Source organism: Pecten maximus, chromosome 9 (assembly GCF_902652985.1).
Source record: "Pecten maximus chromosome 9, xPecMax1.1, whole genome shotgun sequence".
In the NCBI taxonomy this organism is placed as follows: Eukaryota; Metazoa; Mollusca; class Bivalvia; order Pectinida; family Pectinidae; genus Pecten; species Pecten maximus.
Window position 1 is genome coordinate 33,162,896 of NC_047023.1, and position 17,638 is coordinate 33,180,533.

General features: G+C 38.9%; 1 protein-coding gene across 1 annotated transcript in view; it reads right to left on the reverse strand.

The window, feature by feature from the left end:
• LOC117334284 overlaps positions 1 to 17,638 on the reverse strand; it is a 43,831-nt gene that overhangs the window by 13,550 nt on the left and 12,643 nt on the right. The window contains 4 exon segments of the mRNA XM_033893805.1: positions 981 to 4,168; positions 14,960 to 15,334; positions 15,336 to 15,506; positions 15,508 to 16,074. Of these exon segments, the coding sequence (XP_033749696.1) occupies positions 981 to 4,168; positions 14,960 to 15,334; positions 15,336 to 15,506; positions 15,508 to 16,074 (4,301 nt within the window).

The window sequence follows — 17,638 nt, forward strand, 5'->3', positions numbered from 1 at the left end:
TCTGGACAGGAAATAATGAAATGAATGTAGACAAACTTTATTATTTTGGATCTACATTATAATCCAGGCTGACAGAAAAAATGATAAAAAATATCGGGGTATGACAGGGTACGTAGCAATTGTGTTCTCGGGTAAATAATGTCCTATGTCACAACCAAATGCAACAGCTGTTTACTTTACCATGATCAATTGACAGTACACTATCTTAATGCCAACTCAATAGTTATTAATTTTAGCATGTATATAGTGTTACTGTATTTCTCCTGAAATAAGGCCAGATTGTTTAATGTAGATGGATGGGCTTATTGCACGCCAATGAAATAACATTTGATTGTTTCTTTACTGAACTGTACACATGAGTGGGCTTATTACGGACATTGGCTTATTACGGGACATGGGTTTATTACGGGACATGGGCTTATTACGGGACATGGGTTTATTACGGACATGGGTTTATTAAGGGACATGGGTTTATTATGGACATGGGCTTATTACAGGACATGGGCTTATTACAGGACATGGGCTTATTACGGGACATGGGCTTATTACAGGACATGGGCTTATTACGGGACATGGGCTTATTACAGGACATGGGCTTATTACAGGACATGGGCTTATTACGGGACATGGGCTTATTACCAGACATGGGTTTATTACCAGACATGGGGCTGTCACCGGACAAGGGTTTATTAAAGGGTATGGGCTTATTACCAGACATAGGCTTGTTACAAGGCATGGGTTTATTATCAGGTATGGGCTATTTACTAGACATGAGCTTATTACGGGACATGAGCTTATTACCGGACATGGGTTTATTACTAGGTATTGGCGTATTCCCAGGCTTGGGCTTATTACCAGGTGTGGGCTTATTACCAAGCATGGTCTTCAGCATTGGGTTTATAACCAGGCATGGGCTTATTACCAGGTGTGGGCCTATTACCAGGTGTGATGAGTACAGTAAAAATAAAAGTTATACAAACCTGATGTTTTTGTCCTTGGCTATAGGACCTGTGGACTGGACCTCTGTGACCTGTGTATAACCTTCAGCTGTGACCTTGACTTTCATCCCTAATCCTAGAATACCTTTCAGCACATTGACCTGGAATGGTTCCTCCTCTGACCTTGAAGATTTAGCATCTGTTGAGGAGGTGGAAGAGAGAGCAGACCCATGCAGTGTGGACAGAAGTGAAGGTTTCGTGTTGATGGTGGTGCTGTATTTCACAGGCTTGGGCTGGAAGTTAGTGTTGATCTTCAGTGGTTTAATGGTGGACAAAGGTTTCATGTGACCTGGCGTCGTTGTTCTCTGGGACCTTATGGTACTTAGAAGACTTGGTTTGGTCACAGCTACTGATGTTGTGTATTTTGTTGGCTGTTTTGGTGCAGATTCTACAGAAGCATCCTGTAACTTCACTGCTTGGACTTCATCACCTTTTTCTGATCTATGTGGTGCACTAGATGAAACTGTTGAAGGGGGAGCAGAAACAGACGACCTTGGGGAAACTGTTGGAGATTTAACAACAGATATTTTGGTTGTTGATAATTCGGATTCTTTCACAGGATCCACAGATGATGTCACTCCTGGAGATAAAGCCCTAGGGGACAGAGATGGAGACTTTCTCCCGGGTGACACAGCCCTAGGGGACAGGGACGGAGAATTCCTCCCTGGTGACACAGCCCTAGGGGACAGAGATGGAGACTTTCTCCCTGGTGACACAGCCCTAGGGGACAGGGATGGAGACTTAATATCCGGAGACACAGCCCTTGGAGACAGGGATGGTGACTTCCTCCCTGGAGATACAGCCCTAGGGGACAGAGACGGGGAATTCCTCCCTGGAGAAACGTCTTCCCGTGACCTTGGAATAGGAGACTTGGCATCAGGAGACCTCTGAACAGGCGATCGAGACAGCAAGGTATCATTGCTCGACTTGATGACGGGAGAACGTGGTGAAACAGAGGGCGACACTGTAGGTGATGTTGATGATTCAGAAACACCTGGTATCATTGGCTTGTCTCCACTTATGTCTGTATCCATTAACACAGCATTTTCTAAGGTCACAGCATTTTCTAACGTCACAGCATTTTCATGAGTCAGAGGCAGATTAAGATTACTATCTTCACCTACAGTGTTTTTAAAATCATCAGAGACACATACAATAGTTTTGTGGGTTGGCTGATTCGTGTCTAATGAACCTCTGTCTGGTGAGACATTTTCATCAGCAAATTCCTCTATTCTTGGAGTGATGATATGTTCGTTTACAAAAGAGTCCTCCTCAGAACTTTGCCTTTCCTGGTTTCTGTCAACAGTGATGTTGACAACATTTTCACCCTGAACAGGTGAATACCTATTTCCATTATCAACAGGTGTGACATTTTCACCTGACACACGTCTAGACTTTTGCTCGTTATACACAGGTGTGACAGAGACCTGGTTTACTGGCTTGACAGTAACACCACTAACCTCTGTTGTAGAAATATTTAGTTCATTTTTATCGGACTTCAAGTTAGATATGACATTCAGCAGACCACTATTATGTTCATTATCGACAGAATTTGATGATTTTGCCCACTTATTTGCCATAAGAACAAACTGAACACCACCGCTCCAAGAATTTTCACGTGTTGCTTTCTCAGGAACAATAAATGTCTCCTCGATATCGGTACCAATTTTTTCTACCAGGACTTTTGAACTTTCTTCTTTCTTAACATGAATGGGGGAAACCATTTCCTCCATGCTTTCTTCTGATTCACTTGATTTGGACTTCCGTGGTTGAGGTTTTGGTCGCTGTGGTATTTTTTCTCTTGGAGGACTTGTATCAAGATGTGGTGTAGGAAAGTCATATATAGGTGTTTTCTTTTCCCTCTGAATTGATGCTGGAATGATAACCCCTTCATCAACAGAAGATTCTGGGAGGTCAAACACTGAAGCAGGTATGTCACTGGACAGACTGTACTTGGCCCAGTTAGGAGGGGCAGACATTTCTCTCTTCACCTGTACTGGCACAATTCTTTCATCATCACCTGAATCTTCCACCACATTTTTGCCTAACTTTGTGTCTCCATGAATAACATTTGTCACTTGATTTGAAGGAGCGTTTCTCTGTTTGATTTGAGGGCTGCCTTGTGTACGAACATTGGAGTGTGATTCAGGACTACTTTGTTTGTGAGATACAATAGAGTCATCCTCCGATGTTAAATAGCTATCAAATACATCCATCACTTGCCTTTGTTCTCTAAGTGTGTCATAGCCATAATTGTTCATTGATTTATCAGGGACTTCTAACAAACCTCCATCACTATTGGTCGGCAATTTTACCTGAGAAGGTGTAATATCTATTCCGTTTTGTCTACTTAAGTCTATTTCCAATTCTTGTGGACTTTCCTGAATTTGTGTCAAGGAGTTAACTCTTTTCCTTTCTTGTGATCGATCTAAGCCACTAGAAGCATCTACAGGCTGTAAATCTCTTTTGACAGGTTCAATCCTTGGTGAAGCAGGTCCTGAGATAGATGGTGCATAGTCACTGAGAATATCATCAATATTTGTTGTTGGGACGTGTTCATCCCCAGTATCCCCAGCCTCACTCATCAATCCCGCATCATCAGAAAACTCAGCGGGAGGTGGCAGTGCCAGACTCCAAGGATCTGAGGAATTTGATGCCATTTTTGCCTTGACAAGTTTTTGGTGTTGAGATTTTAGAGAGTAGTCAGAATCCTGATCGGACACATTGGATTCTGAAGTATGTCGCTGAGGCGGATGTTTAGTTGGAGCACGATTTTGTAGCTTTACGTTCTGAGCGAACACTTGATTCACACTATCGGAATTACCTTCGCTGCGATTAAAATGAAATCCACTCAGAACCACATCATTATCACTTTCAGATTCAAGTCCAGAGTTCGGATAAATCTCCTGTTGGTTTGATGAAGAAACTTTTGATTCTTTTGATCCTACCCCATTGGCAACAATCACCGATATTTCCATAGGAGTGTCATTCTCAGCTTGACGGAGAACTTCAAGTTCAAGGTCACCCTGTTGAGCCTCAGTTTTGAGAATACTCAAACATTTAGCCTGGGCAAGATTTCGTAGACTAACTCCATTGCAGGACACGAGTCGATCTCCAACTCTGAGTTTAGTGGACCTTGCTGCAGCTCCACTCGGCAGTAATCTCTTTACCTGGAAATAATCAAATCAGTTGATATAATCTTTGCCTATTATCAGAGGCTTTTTCAGAACTATCTTGTCTATTTATTTATTATGTAAGAAAAGTATAAAAGAAAAGAGTATTTCATAAAATACATAGTTCAAACATGCTTGCAAGGAATGCTATGCCTCTTCATTTTTTTTTTTTTTTTTTAAATATAAACCTCAAGTCTTCATATCCTTGGCTATAACTATGGTGGCTCAGAGGGACTTAATACTGACAGAAACAAAGTAAAAGCCGTAACTTCATTTTTATGACATCAAAATACCCTAATCTTTCTAGTATTTCCACTAAACATGTCTGTATTGGTACCACTCGGGAATCACAACAAAAAGACATTATTGTATGAAAACGTTCAAACAGGTAAAGAAGCAATTAAACAGTTGGATTGAGTTCAAGATGAAAACATTCAACCTTACCTAAACCATTCAGCTTACATATTTAACAGTTCAGTCTGAGACAGTTTATAAAGATCACCATTAAAATTTAAAGGAATTCACAGACACTATGTCCTGCTGTCCCGTCCCGTTTTACGTACATAAACACTACCTGTAACTCTGTGCCCTAGTACCATGTCCTGTTTCACCTAACGATAAGGCTGAGTATAGTCTAATTATAATGGATAAACTTCAAACACTTAATCTCACATATCCTTCAAGAAAATAAATCTAGATTTTTTCTTTTCAGAGAAAAAAGCCTGCAGCGACAAACATGTCATATATTGCTTGTAGGATTGTTGAATTTTAAATCTGAATCATAATACATATTCTGAATAGGGCTTATACACCAGTAAGAAATACTGTCAAGTTTTCTTCTCTGTTTTAAACTCCAAGGATAAAAGTTTGTTTGATTGGTATTTTGCTTTAAAGCATGTTGGTATACCACTTTTATAGAAATCACTCGATCGTTTTGGGAAAATTTCACCAATTCATTTTGTGTGGTAATTATACATGTACATCCATTTCCACCAATGTACATGCACATCATTTATAATATTTTCACCAAGTTTATATAAAATAAATATCACATTTATAAAATATACACAAAGCGTATTTCGTCTTCATTCAAATAACAATACAGCTGTGCAGTGATGTATGACAAAAATATACTTCAACTAAAATTTATTGTTATTTTGTGGTGAGAAAACTACATTTGATATCCCCCCAGGTGTAGAACGGAATAGCTATGAAGTTATCTATACTTAATCGTGTTTTCATGCCATTGAAGTCTTACTTACTGAGGTAAAACAAGTAGGTCATACAGAAAATCATTATGCAAGAGTTTTACTATGTTTTGATATGGTTTAGTTTGTGTGATAATATCTTAGATATACATGGCCCTACAGACAGTGAGTGAGAGAGGAAGGAGAGAAAGAGAGACAAAGAAGATTATATAGTTTTTTCTCACAGGTTGGTTTTGTGTATTCAGTATAAACAGGTATTTCCCAGTCAACCAAGTCTATAAAGCGATGATAACTGTCAACAAATGGTCCTTGTAGACAGGTAACAGGTCTGTATTACAAAATTAACAGAGGTCTCTATAGACAGGTGAAATACCTTCAATCTGTCAGTAATAACAGAGGTCTCTATAGACAGGTGAAATACCTTCAATCTGTCAAACAAGGCGATGTTTATTAATGAGACAGACAACATCTCTATTCTGTACTAATGTGGTCTTTATACACAAGTACTGAGTCTGGAATCTGTATTTTAGAATATGTGGGTTTTATAGACAGGTGATGGCCTATATTTTGTATTAATTAACAGTTAGACATGGTATACAGGTACTTTCTTGAAGGTGAAATTGTGCAAAATAATATCATATGTTTATCTGCCTCTACACTGCTTATAATCTCTATTTCCATTAAAAATTGACATAATCATATAGGACATTGCCGCTTTTTTAACAAATCCAAATTAGTATATAAGCTTTATAGGTTTATATGATGTAAAACCTGCCTAGGACTCTATAGTCTTTGATAAAGTATATATGCAAAGTTCGTCAAGCGACAGAACAGGTAATACAAGTGTATCTGAGAGATCACAAAAAAAAAAAAAAAAAAGCACAACTTAGGGTGTGCAATGCATTTTAATACATTGTAAATAACTCCAAAATGAAATAATGTTTAGGAATCTTTTGAAAATTTTTAGTTTCACATGGTGATTATATTTTCTATGCCACCAGCTGGCGACCAGTTGATACTGGAAAAAGATAATTAGCTATATTTGTTTACCGAGGTCTTTACATTCCCTCCATAAACTCTTTTAAAGCCTATGTGGTGAATAAACAAGTTTGGGAATCATAGCAATGATATTCAAATACACAACAGTAGTCTTCAGAGAGACATCCTCACACAGACATCCTCTCACAGACACCCTCTCACAGACATCCTCACACAGACATCCTCACACAGACATCCTCTCACAGACATCCTCACACAGACATCCTCACACAGACATCCTCACACAGACATCCTCACACAGACATCCTCTCACACAGACATCCTCACACAGACATCCTCACACAGACATCCTCACACAGACATCCTCTCACAGACATCCTCACACAGACATCCTCACACAGACATCCTCACACAGGTATCCTCACACAGACATCCTCACACAGACATCCTCTCACAGACATCCTCACACAGGTATCCTCACACAGACATCCTCACACAGACATCCTCACACAGACACCCTCACACAGGTATCCTCACACAGGTATCCTCACACAGACACCCTCACACAGACATCCTCTCACAGACATCCTCTCACAGACATCCTCTCACAGACATCCTCACACAGACATCCTCACACAGACATCCTCTCACAGACATCCTCACACAGACATCCTCTCACAGACATCCTCACACAGACATCCTCTCACAGACATCCTCACACAGACATCCTCACACAGACATCCTCACACAGACATCCTCACACCGACATCCTCACACAGACATCCTCACACAGACATCCTCACACAGACATCCTCTCACAGACATCCTCTCACAGACATCCTCACACACACATCCTCACACAGACATCCTCTCACAGACATCCTCACACAGACATCCTCACACAGACATCCTCACACAGACATCCTCTCACAGACATCCTCACATAGACATCCTCACACAGACACCCTCACACAGACACCCTCTCACAGACACCCTCACACAGACATCCTCTCACAGACATCCTCACACCGACATCCTCACACCGACATCCTCACACAGACATCCTCACACAGACATCCTCTCACAGACATCCTCTCACAGACATCCTCACACAGACATCCTCTCACAGACATCCTCACACAGACATCCTCACACAGACATCCTCACACAGACACCCTCTCACAGACATCCTCTCACAGACATCCTCAACACAGACATCCTCTCACAGACATCTTCACACAGACATCCTCACACCGACATCCTCACACAGATATCCTCACACAGACATCCTCTCACAGACATCCTCTCACAGACATCCTCACACAGACATCCTCTCACAGACATCTTCACACAGACATCCTCTCACAGACATCCTCACACAGACATCCTCACACAGACATCCTCTCACAGACATCCTCACACAGACATCCTCTCACAGACATCTTCACACAGACATCCTCACACAGACATCCTCACACAGACATCCTCACACAGACATCCTCTCACAGACATCCTCTCACACACACAGACATCCTCACACAGACATCCTCACACAGATATCCTCTCACAGACATCCTCACACAGACATCCTCTCACAGACATCCTCTCACACACACAGACATCCTCACACAGACACCCTCTCACAGACATCCTCACACAGACATCCTCACACAGACATCCTCACACAGACATCCTCTCACAGACATCCTCACACAGACATCCTCACACAGACATCCTCACACAGACATCCTCACACAGACATCCTCTCACAGACATCCTCACACAGACACCCTCACACAGACATCCTCACACAGACATCCTCTTACAAAATCCTCTCACAGATATCCCCTCTCTCATGAAATGCCTTTTTGGTCACCTTGAAGGTTGACTTGACACTATCAGATTTTTTGTAAATATGTTTCCTTATGTAACATCTTAAAATGTTTTGTCTAAATGTCATTTTCCTCATATTGTCGAGTGTTTAGTACAGGTATACACAGACATATGTTTACCAGTGGAATGACCAGAAGCAAGTAATCACTCATCAGTCGACAGTTCTGACCAGGATTTCAGGGTCAAAATTCCTCAACATGAAGAAATCGCTCAAGCATGACAATTGATCAAGGTAATGCACACTTACAGACTCAATCACATGATGTCTAATTGAAACCAGACCTTGTCATGTTATGTCCCTTACATATTTAGGTAGCTTGGCAAGTAGCACTGTACCATATTGTGTATTATTCCTTTTTGCAATGGCAACCTTCTTGTTTTTTAGAAAGTGCTTGTCTAGAACATCATTTACAGGCATCAATTTACTTGAATGACCTGTAATGTGGTTTGAATTATGTAGAAACGTCTTATTTGCATTTAGAAATAGATAAATGTAAATTAGAATCATTTTACTTTTTGCAACGAGATCTCTGCACTTGATGAACTCTGCATGTGGTAATTAAGGAGATGTACATTTTCTGACGTAATTATAAACCCACATCTCATTTTCTATTGAACTTTTGTTCTTAATGCATGTAAAATTTTAATTTGAAGTTTTGTAGTTTGAAGAAAAACTTTTTTTTCATAAGATATGTTAAAACTCTATAAATCAATCTTACAAATTAAATAAAGGTTGCAGAATGCACAATAATTTTAAACTTCAACACAAAATTACAACTTTCACAATGTATGATTTTTGTTGTAAATGTATTTACCTCATAAGATGGAAATGCCATATCTCTGTTGTCCTGCATTCATGAGAATGAAAATGAATCTAGATCACAGACTTCATAGTACACAACTTAGATAATAAGAAATGACTGACCAGTGTGTATACTACTGACCACTGTGTTACAAGGCTCCATTAGTAAGACTAATGGATATCCTTAGTCATGGCTCATTGTAGATCATTAAAATCTCACTTCTGGCATTAACTGGTAGTCTAGTCCCATACCCCACTGTCAAAGTGGTGAACAATCTAGTCATCTAGTAGATCTCACAGACAAGGCTGTAGGGAATTTCAAATCTTTTCATCTCCAGTGCACAGGTAGCAGACTGGATTACCTAATATTAGTCCTAAGTTTGAATCCTATTATCAAAGCTTTGACCACACTGGTACATTGTAACTCTCTCAGCACAATGTTTAGGGTGAACACGGGGTCGCTGTAAAAATTAAGTGACCCCAAAGACTGATAGAACAAACAGAAGTTCTATTTTACTAACTCAACTTCAAGCTTAAGATATATCTGACTTTTGAATGAGTTTATTAACTTTAATTTGATGCAGAGTATAGAGTGTGATTTCTCTGTCTACAACACACACGAGTGTATCGACGGACTGATTCATGACATCATCTATGATTAGAATTAACAAGATTTTACACAATCAAAAATGAACTTCTCATTATGAAAATTACATTATAACACTGAGTTGACTAATTTTGCTGTCAAGTGAACCGCAATAGATTTAGAGAGAAAAAAGAAAATGTAAGGTACTTCATACAAACTGAAAACATGGTACAACTTGTGGCTTACAGACATCTGACACTGAAGGCATAATATTGACGATCGTAACACAAACCACTCAATAAATACACCCACTCCAGAGAGATCTCAAAGGAAATCTTGACATACCAGGGTTGGTCAATTCCAGTCCATACTAAAGTATTATATAGCTTCTGATCACAGTTACATACAACCATTTCAATTTCACCTGAAAAGTTTTTAAGCTTTGACAAACTTCAACAGTATCATTTGTATAGAGCCTGCTGGTGATGCCATTATAGTATAGATGTCTAGTACTAATTGGCTATTACACTCAAATAATTATTGTACTTATATCATAATTAGTACCAATTAACATTGGTCTACAATAAATACATTCAAATATGTATTTCAGAGAGCAGAAGAATACACTTTACGTAGTTCTGGGGTAGGACATTAAACAAAGGTGGTCAATTCATACAGGTTTAACAGCCAGAAATGGTAAATTTTAAAGTTGGTCTGGGTGTCTTAATTACACAGGTGATCACTATATACAGGTTTAACATTCTGATCAGCCATGGGGAATTTTTAAATCAACTTTTAATACAGATGTTTCCTCTTTGGAGGTTTCTATTTAGCAAAAGGTCCAAGGTTGATTTCCACCTGCCCTAGCTGACTGACCAGTATGGGTGATAAAGTTATCTGGAGCAGATGGACTGCCTGCAAGTGGTCAACAAAATAACATTATGTCGGTGAATGACCACTACATATGTAGAAGATTATGGTAGACAAAATCAGCTGACAAAACATTATCACATTACATTATATGCAAATTATTTTCTATTACAACAGCTTAAACAAACTACTTTTCCTACTCTAACAACATGTGGGAGAACCCTATTTAGCCAAACATTTTGGAATCTTTTGCTATCCTTTATAAACTTCTGAGGAATGTTTCATATTTTAGCCCCCCTCCCCCCCCCATTCTGTTTGTGTTCTTTTCTATTTTTAAATTACTACGAAAAAATGGTAATATGATCTCCCTCTTTTTGATTTTTATGGTGATTGTGATACTAGTGTCCTTAAAATGTTTTAGGTCGAAACATATAAGTGTTTACCTCCTTTTTATCAACACACCATGAAAGTGTCTAAGAAAACAAATTCTGATAATAAATTTCAGATTTGAATTAAAATGGTTTGTTTGCTGGTTTTATTGACCTGTGAACAGCCAGGGTCATTTTGAGGCAGGGTACTCCTTGTAGTAGTTGGTAACTACCTCACTGAACAACATGCATGAGGCTGTTGAATGCCATTCAGGGCAATGAGGGTAAAGCGTCATCCCAAGGAAACAACCATGACAGCACAGGCCGGCCTGTTTCTCAGCCTCCTAAGAAACACAAACTGACACCGGTAGGGAGCGTCAAACCACAAACCTCAAATCTTCACCTGAGGTAATGTGGCAGGTGCTCTAACCGACTGAGCTATCATGGCCCCTGATTTACCGACTGAGCTATCATGGCGCCTGAATTAACCATGGTATAAAATGTCAAAGGTTAAGTATAGTCATATATTCTTTTAGACTCTACATGTATATAAATGTAAATAAAATATAGCATAACAGAAATAATCCATAATTTGATAAACAGATTGAGGTCACTGGTATAAATATAGGTCACAGTGACCTATTCTAATTCAGATAATTCCCCATCTCAATGATGGAATGTACCTACCCAGTGGATTGTATCAAGCTCCGTGATCCAATATCAAATAATATAGAACAAATATAATTTAGAAACTGTTATTCTCTCGATTAAAATCAAAGGCCAACATATACAGGTCACAGCAAAAAAAGGGGGGCATTGTATAACACGTGAGTCATGATATACCAGTAATGCATATTTTTTTAATTGTAAAAAGTCAGGTAACCAAAGTCAACTTCTTGTTGAAAATAAAAATAATCAACTGACTTATAGGTATACAAGAAATTTAGGCTGTATAGAGAGAATATGAGATCTCAGATTGTGATTTGAAGAAGTAGGACAGTAATTGAGTTAGACCTGTAAACCAGAGACTATAATGATGTGACTAGTTATTATACCCGTACCTTTCTCCTCCTGGTGTAATTAACTCCCACCAATACCTGCTCAAACGAGAAACTCTAGTACAGGTGACACTGATCAAACCACATGACTTCAATATCAAATGACGATGGATCATAGGGATGTAACGATATCTATACATGTATAGCACCTCTCATAGATACTAGTGTCAGGTTCCAGGAAAACAAAACTCACTTGATATATTTGTTTTAAAATTCATAGAACTGAGGTGTTAACACAGGAGGTTTAGATGGAATTTAAGATGAATATTTATGAGGGCCCTTTGCAAATATTTACACAAGCAGGACAATATATTTCAAATATAAATTCCTCCATGTCTGCATTCCAACAAAAAAATCTGGATGTCTGATTTGTAACACAAAACCAAGATTATACTGTCAATAAAATTTTAAAACATATTTCACATGTAGGAACACACGTAAACATACTGTATGACTACAGTGTACTGTATACAGGGTTATGATAAACTAGCCTATATTTAAAAGTTCACTATAAAGACATTATACCATACCTGGCCTTGATATGATCACCTGTTGATTAGTAAAACACCTGTACTTTCTCTATCTGATGCTACACATAAAACATTCTCACTTGAGATTGAAATTGTGCAGACCCACACACCTGAGTGAAAACTCTATCCCTCTTTCTCACCTATGAGTTATATCCGTAGTAGATATCCTCCCGGCTTCCTTCTGTGATACACAGTACATACTAGCCAGCATGTTATTTTCCCCTTGGTTCAGCTTTATGTTTATTCATACCAGACTGGATCAACCTGTTCAGGTAAACTGACAGGATTTCGTCAATGCTCAGATTTCTACCTGTTCTATATATGGCCTTTCTACCTATACACTGGAGCTCGTTATTCAGGTAGGGCTAAGCAGGCCTGAGTCTACCTGTAATAGGTCTTACTACAACAAATGTCCTTAAATCATGATGGTCGTATTATATTTAAATATGTCGAACTTTGTACTAAGATATAGAGTTTGATGTGTTTGTTATCACTACTGAAGTACAGTGTGACAAAGTTTATCCTAACATGTTATTTTTTTCTGTCTTTTTCTTCCACTTTGCCATCTCAATATCATTTCTTCTTTTCCTCTCTTCTTCCTCTCTTCCAACTTTCTCTAGGTTTAATTATCTGTTCTTACTTTTTCCACTTCCAAAATCCATCATTGCTTTTTTCAACCAAAAATAAAGGCCATATGCTGCTTACACAACAAATCTGTCCATAAGGGCCACATGTTTATACAACAAACCTGGCTATAAAGTGGCTATAAAGGTCATTGTTAACACAATAAACCTGTCTATAAAGGTCATTGTTAACACCACAAACCTGTCTATAAAGGCCACATGTTTACACAAAAACCTGGCTATAAAGGTAATCTGCTTACACAACAAACCTGTCTATAAAAGCCATATGTTTGCACAACAAATTTGTCTATTGTGGCCAATGTTAACACAACCAATCTGTCTATAAAGGTAAGCTGTATAACAAAACCTGTCTATAAAGGCCATATGTAAACACAACAAATCTGTCTATAAAGGTAAGCTGTATACCAAAACCTGTCTATAAAGGCCACATGTTTACACAACAAATCTGTCTATAACAAAACCTGTCTATAAAGGCCACATGTTTACACAACAAACCTGTCTGTATAACAAAACCTGTCTATAAAGGCCACATGTTTACACAACAAACCTGTCTATAAAGGTAAGATGTTTAACAAAACTTGTCTATAAAGGCCACATGTTTACACAACAAACCTGTCTATAAAGACATCTGTATACATGAAAACCCTGCCAATTTCTTTGTTTATAAACTTAGACCACCTGCCTATAAAGGGCACATTTCTCTGTTCCCTTGAGGGGCCTTTATAGACAGACTGACATTGAATTGATAAACAAGTACTTGACAGACTGAACCAATGTATTAACAAAAGCAATATTCACGACAGGCCCATGTTTTAGTGCAAAACTTTATTTATATTTTCTGTAGCGATGTAATAGTATCTCTGTTAGCTCCCGACTGCTACATATAGTAACATCTCTGAGACAGAAAAACAGAAATAATGGCTTATATCTCCCCAGTTAAACAACTGGGAAACCATCTTCATTGATAAATGATTTTAAAAATACTTAAGTTTGTCTGTGATCACAACAGCAGAGGAATGAATACACAGGTATCAGCAGATGTGGGGAGACCCCGACAGTAACAGAAGTATGTGGATTAACAGGAATCAATAGGCTTATCCTGATTGATTATACATTCTACAAGGTTTGTGAATGGCAGCGATTTATTATAGCTGACCTGAAAGAGTTAGCTCCCCTGGCACAGTTTTTTCCATCCAAATTACACAAACATTTAGAAAGAAAACACCTTCAGGATATATACAACCTTAATTTGAAATACCTTAACTTTACAAAAGAGTAGAATTTAGGTCAATTGTAAGGCAAAGTCAGCAAATGTCTGTAATTTGTATACATGTACTTCTGTACTATCTATTGTGCTTTAATTAGAATGGAAAAATATCAAACATCTGCTCCGAGTGTATAGGTTCCTCGAAAGATACTTAAATAAGATCAACAATCTGGTCATACCTACCATAGAGGCATCTAGATCTACTGAGTGGTATAAGGTATAAACTAGTGTCTAGGAGACATGGAAAGGTAACCATGGTGACTAGCAGGGTGAGGCTTAATTAATTAGGGAACTAAAGGTCCAACTACTGGGGATTTATAGGTCCCAGATTCAAATCCAAGTCTGTGGCATTTTCCCTCTCTTATTTGATAGATACACTATCCTTGTTTCAAGTCTGTGTGTACCTGCATGATATCTGGCAAGGTGTTAGATACCCTAAACCTGGATTATAAACATAAATTTACTGACCAAAGACTTGTCACAGCGCAAAAGTTCAGAATATAGACATTTATGGTTTCCTTTTAAAATCATCCAATGGTGAAATTGAGTGACACCTGACTTACCTGATAGAACTCCCTTGTAGAGCCATAGCTGGGAACAATACTGATACCAAGGCTTTCCTCGGGATTTTTGTCGACTTCTACTCGATGGAGGGCAAACCCTTCCAGGAGATCATCTTCACTTTCTGAAGTTGTCGTTGTCATGGCATAATTCTGCATGAATCGTTGGTCCTTACACACCTTCATCTCTCTAGAACTGACCTCCTTCATCTTCTGTCTGAAGTGTGATACACCATCTGACGAAGTTGGCCCAGAAAATTTACTTCCACGTCTCACCATCAAGTTTACACGAAGAGGCATTTCTTTGAGAACTGTCATACATTCATCCCTGTTCATTTCCTTCAAGTCCATACCATTCACTTCCAGAATTTCATCACCCTACGGCTATGCCCTTTGAGCTTCCTGTTGCTCGATAGGCAGCGCCACCTATTGTCACAGTTTTTACAAACACTCCCGATATTGTTTCATTAAATTTCCCTCCTTCAATTCCAAGAATCATTCCAAGATTTTCTCCTGGAAGTCTGTGCAGCAGGAGATTCTCGTATTCCCTTAAGACTTTTTCCTCCTGTATTTTTTCCCTTGTCGTTGGTGTAAATTTTCTGGTAACGGCCATAGACACTATGTACAGGAGAACTGTTGACACTAGAAGTGGTGTCATCAGAATTACTCTGACTGTCAAAGGATGTGGAACTGTCTGTTAAAACAGATCCAAAAGCCGAAAAAAGTGAACTTCCAAGAGCACTATCTCTGGATGACACAGAATTGTTCCAGTTTTTTGGCATTCTTCCCTGGTTCTCCTTGCCAGGTGTCCACACCTGCTCCTTATGCTTTTTTTTGCTAGGACTGAGTTGGACATTTTCTGCGGCTGTCTCAAAAGATACGGTATCAAATGTTTTCTCATACGATCGTTTCCCAGGGGATCCAGGGGGCACATTTTCTTCATTGTCAGAAGGCTGGTTTTTGTGTATTAGAGGTGGAGATGTGATCTTGTGTCGACCAAACTGCCGAATCTCCCAGTCGGAGAGATCAGAGTCAGTGCTGTACATTTTGCTGGGAATATCTACCGCAGGGGAGGATGTTAGAGAATCATCATGGTCTCCCTCACTCTTGAGGTGGACCTGTCAAAAAAGAAATATCAACATAAGATATGTTTTTTTTATCGGTATAACTCAGTTCTGTCAAGCACCTGCTTTTATGCTGAAATTTGTATGTTCAGATTTTTTCTATCATAAAAAGACAAAAAATGGAGTTTTCACGATTTTCTAATAGGTAAGGATGCTATCCCACTGTGTGTTGTAAATTGTTTTTGTTCTTGATGTACATGTTAAACCCTTCAACTTTCTTGAGTATAGCCTTGTTAAAACTTACAAGAATAGGACTGTATATTATAAGACAGGCAATTCTGATTATGAGTACACATATACATAGGTGAATAGGTGCTTCCTTTAGCCATGGTGAGATATATCCTTACATGTACTACAGCGATACATATATCACATGCCATGTTCAGGTGAATTTTAATGATGTACATGAGTCAAATTTCAAATTAAGTGAAACTTTTTAAATGACACAATATATATACATGTATACATTAGTGCAATTGTACATACATAATCTTTCACTTGTTTCCATTCCATCTGAATTTTAATTGGTGAATTTACCAGTACAAGGCACTCCTATATCATAACCTAGGAACACTTTAATGGCAATCCTGTACTTGACAACAAATATTACCCCACCATCATCTGTTCTCCCTGTCTGCGAGAATTAGCAATGTTATCAAAATATATGGGCACTTTATTGATTTCTGCCATCAGAAGTGATATTGATTTTTAACCTGACTAGTGTAGCAGCCGTCCAAATAGGTACAATATCACAATGTTACAACTCAGGTGTGGAGAGACCACCTGTTATAGTGTCCAGACCAACTGACCAACACTGGAATAATGTCCAGACTAAATGTCCAACCCTGGTTTATTGTCCAGATCAACTGTTTGACCGTGTTTAAGTGTCCAGACCAATGACCAACACTAGTGTAGAGTCTAGATTAACTGTCCCACACTGGTTTAGTGTCCAGATCAACTATCCTACCCAGTATATTAATGTCCAGACTAATTGACCAAGTGTGGTGTAGTGTCAAGTCCAGCTGTCCAACCCTGGTTAATATACTGTATACTGTCCAGATCATCTGTCCAACCCTGGTTAATACACTGTATACTGTCCAGACCAACTGTCCAACCCTGGTTAATATACTGTATACTGTCCACACCAGCTGTCCAACCCTGGTTAATATACTGTATACTGTCCAGACCAGCTGTCCAACCCTGGTTAATTAATACACTGTATACTGTCCAGACCATCTGTCCGACCCTGGTTAATACACTGTATACTGTCCAGACCAACTGTCCAACCCTGGGTATTGCACTGTATACTGTCCAGACCAACTGTCCAACCCTGGTTCAGTATATACTGTATACTGTCCAGACCAGCTGTCCAACCCTGGTTAATACACTGTATACTGTCCAGACCAGCTGTCCAACCTTGGTTAATTAATACACTGTATACTGTCCAGATCATCTGTCCAACCCTGGTTAATACACTGTATAATGTCCAGACCATCTGTCCAACCCTGGTTAATACACTGTATACTGTCCAGACCATCTGTCCGACCCTGGTTAATAC